We start from the raw sequence: 1,842 nt of genomic DNA, 5'->3' as shown, positions 1-1,842 counted from the left end.
TATCCTTTAATAATACCCCACTTATTCCTGTCGAACAGATCCATTACTTAGGACTAGATCTCGATAAGCGACTGACATGGAATCCTCCTTTGTTGGCTCGTAATGGGGATTGGAGTTGTGCATCTTTGATGTCTTCTAGAAGGCTAACCGGGATTGCTAGCGCTGCAACGCTGAGGCAGAAAATCTGCACTAACACTTTTAATATCATCCCCATGTCTGAAATATAAAACAATCTTTATAAAGTGTAGTCATCATCTTTAGTTTAACATGTTAAAGTGTTCTAAATGTAGAAATATTTCCTTCTTTTAGCATGTAGAAACGATATAACATTTAACATGGTAGAAAGTGTTAAATGAAGAATGACGTCACGCAACAGACCAGCTGAGCTCAGCACCTTTTTGTCTGTTGTTTTGATAGGTTAGTTCCTCTTTGTTCGTGTTTGATTTGTGTTGTTTTTGTTCTGGACGTTTTTAAACTCTAATAATGAATGTAATGGATAAAAATAATATTAAAGTAATGTAAGGAAACAAGGAACAAGTAAGGTGGAGGAAAGATAACATAACAAAGCTGTTGGAGATTTTATTATCTCGTAAAGTGTACAAGGTCACAAAGTAAGTTGCTTATAAAATCCGCTAGGAGCTCACCTGCATTTAACATATAGCATATTTAGGTGTGCTAGTGCAGTGTTGCACTAGTCCTTCGACTATTTTTTTTAAGTTAATCATTGAAGAAACTTTTTCTATTACTGACAAGTTATTATTTTTCCATAAATTAAATTTTAGGACATAGGCGTACCTAGACCATTTTGGGCCTATGACATATTTCTTTTTGGGGCCCGATATTGATTTTTTTTTTTTTTTTATATTGGAATAATGTTTTCTCCCTATCGTCATTACATTTGGTAAGGTTATTATCTTGTGACAGTTCACTGTCAAGGCGTATACATATGACAGCTAATGCGAAAGTTAGTCAACTGACGATACTTACACGTCACGCCATATCCAGTGCTATATTACTGTCACGACAGTAAAATTATCGTGACAGTGAATGGTGTAATGATTGTAACTATCACATAGCTATACCATGGTTATGAGTAAAACTTTTGCCACAATAATGGTAACTGCACGATAGTTCACTGTTAAGGCGTATACAGGTAATAAGTTTACGTGACATTTGCTTAACTTAAATTATTTGAACTCTCAACTATCACGCTAGAGCTAATGCGACAGTACAATCATGACTGTAACAATCATACAGTTACAGTTATAACAATTCTTCAAGAGCGAGTAAAACGGGTATATTCAGAGCACTAAGCGGATATTTTATTGTCGGGAGAATCGCCAACACTGCATATAACCCGGACTTTAAATTTGGCTCCACACAATTCTGTACTTTAACATTTAGCATGTTAAAACCTTTTACATTTAACACAACACATCAAGAATACCTCATTTATAATCGCTACGTTTACAGTGCTGTGTGAACTAAATAGCCAAGAATATTTATCGAAAAACTATATCAAGTAATTATTCTGTAATAAATTAGAAATTTAAAAGTTTAAATACATTAAATTCTTTCATTCATACGATTAAGGTTTATATGTTTATTGGGGTTGAATGCCACCATTACTTAACATTAAAATTCTTTAACTCTCTGACCAATCAGCAGAGTTGGGCAAAAATTGAAACTAATAGCTAAAATTAACATGGATACGATATTTATTAATCAATGGTCCATTCATGAATAAAAACAAAGAACTGGGTTAAAAGGATTTTTTTGGTTGAGAGTCTAACTTGATTTTCAATTTTAAAACTGGAGGATTAAAATAAATTCCAATAAATC

General features: G+C 33.2%; 1 protein-coding gene across 1 annotated transcript in view; it reads right to left on the bottom strand.

Annotated features, from left to right (window-relative positions):
- Positions 1-1,842, bottom strand: part of LOC106689355 (prohormone-2) — a 42,085-nt gene that overhangs the window by 28,408 nt on the left and 11,835 nt on the right. The window contains exon 2 of the mRNA XM_067048644.1: positions 90-216. Coding sequence (XP_066904745.1) covers positions 90-214 — 125 coding nt within the window. The 5' untranslated portion in view covers positions 215-216. The remainder of the gene's footprint in view (positions 1-89; positions 217-1,842) is intronic.

Source organism: Halyomorpha halys, unplaced genomic scaffold (assembly GCF_000696795.3).
Source record: "Halyomorpha halys isolate HHAL.00 unplaced genomic scaffold, Hhal_1.1 Scaffold1341.1, whole genome shotgun sequence".
NCBI lineage: Eukaryota > Metazoa > Arthropoda > Insecta > Hemiptera > Pentatomidae > Halyomorpha > Halyomorpha halys.
This window is presented reverse-complemented; position numbering and strand designations above follow the sequence as displayed.